Source organism: Emiliania huxleyi (genome assembly GCF_000372725.1).
Source record: "Emiliania huxleyi CCMP1516 unplaced genomic scaffold EMIHUscaffold_2878, whole genome shotgun sequence".
Lineage (NCBI taxonomy): Eukaryota > Haptophyta > Isochrysidales > Noelaerhabdaceae > Emiliania > Emiliania huxleyi.
The window spans coordinates 1-1,243 of NW_005199872.1; the positions used below are offsets into that span (position 1 = coordinate 1).

Sequence of the window (1,243 nt, forward strand, 5' to 3'; positions counted from 1 at the left end):
CAACGCCGCGCCGTTCGCGATCGCCGACTTTGGCACCGCCGACGCGGGCACCAGCCTCCCGCTCATGCGCGCCATCGTCGCGTCCGTGCGCGAGGCCGAGCCCGAGGCGCCGGTGGTCGTGCACTACGAGGACCAGGCGCTCAACGACTGGCAGAGCGTGTTTCAGCTGACGAGCGGCGCGCTGCCGAGCCCGTCGGTGCCCACCTACATGGACGGCTCCATCGGCAACGTCTACGTCCTCGCCAGCGGCGCCTCCTTCTACGAGCGCTGCTTTGCGCCCAGCTCGATCGACCTCGCGTTTTGCGCGACGGCGATGCACTGGCTGACCGACGTCCCGTGCGGCGTGCCGGACGCGCTGCACTCGGCCTGCTCCGCCGACGCGGCGGCGCGCGAGGCCTTCGCCGCGCAGGCCGCCGCCGACTGGGAGGCCATCCTGCTGCAGCGCGCCGCCGAGATCAAGCCGGGCGGCCAGCTCGTGGTCGCCAACTTTGCGACCGACGGGGAGGGGCAGTACCTGGGCACGTCGAGGCGGGTGGCGCAGGCGATGCACCCGACCTTCTCCGAGCTGTGGCTCGAGGTGGCCGGCGAGGAGGTGCACCGCGCCACCAACTTCCCCAACGAGTACCGCTCGCTCGAGGCGTGCACCGCCCCGTTTGCGGCCGGCTCCGCGGTGACGGCGGCGGGGCTGCGGCTCGAGTCGGCCGAGTGCGACCTGGTCGAGTGCCCGTTCCTTGCTGCCGCGGGCGAAGTTTGAGTGAGCTGTGTGAAGCCCCGCGCACACGCAATATCGGCTCAGGAGTTCGGAGAGTCAGGCCAACATAGGATCCCGCCGAAATGCGTAACTCCGAGGAATCAGGAATCAGGAATCAGGAATCAGGAATCAGAATCCCGGTCAAAATGTTGGAATCAGGAATCAGGAATCAGGAATCAGGAATCAGAATCCCGGTCAAAATGTGGGCGATCCGACAAATCAGGAATCAGGAATCAGGAATCAAATGGAGCATCAAGAATAGGAAGAGAGACAGGAGAATCGGGAGGGGGGAGCAGAATCAGGAATTGGCTCTGGCTGCCCTAGAGAATCGGAAAGGAAGCGGAGGAAACGAGAATGGAGAATCAGGAAGCTGAAAGCGGGGCCAAGATGGGAGAGTCTGGGGAGAGAATCATAATATCTGAGCAGAAGAGGAACCTGGGAAGGGGAATCTAGTGAGAGGTAGAATAGCAAGAATCCTTGTGTAGTAGAGCA

The 1,243-nt window shown here is 63.6% G+C and overlaps 1 protein-coding gene across 1 annotated transcript; it reads left to right on the plus strand.

The window, feature by feature from the left end:
• Positions 1-64: 64 nt before the first annotated feature.
• EMIHUDRAFT_254918 (hypothetical protein) lies at positions 65-754 on the plus strand (the record flags this gene model as incomplete). The annotated part of the gene is made up of 1 exon (XM_005775990.1): positions 65-754. One exon carries the CDS (start codon positions 65-67, stop codon positions 752-754), a length of 690 nt encoding a protein of 229 aa, XP_005776047.1.
• Between the last annotated feature and the right edge of the window lie 489 nt (positions 755-1,243).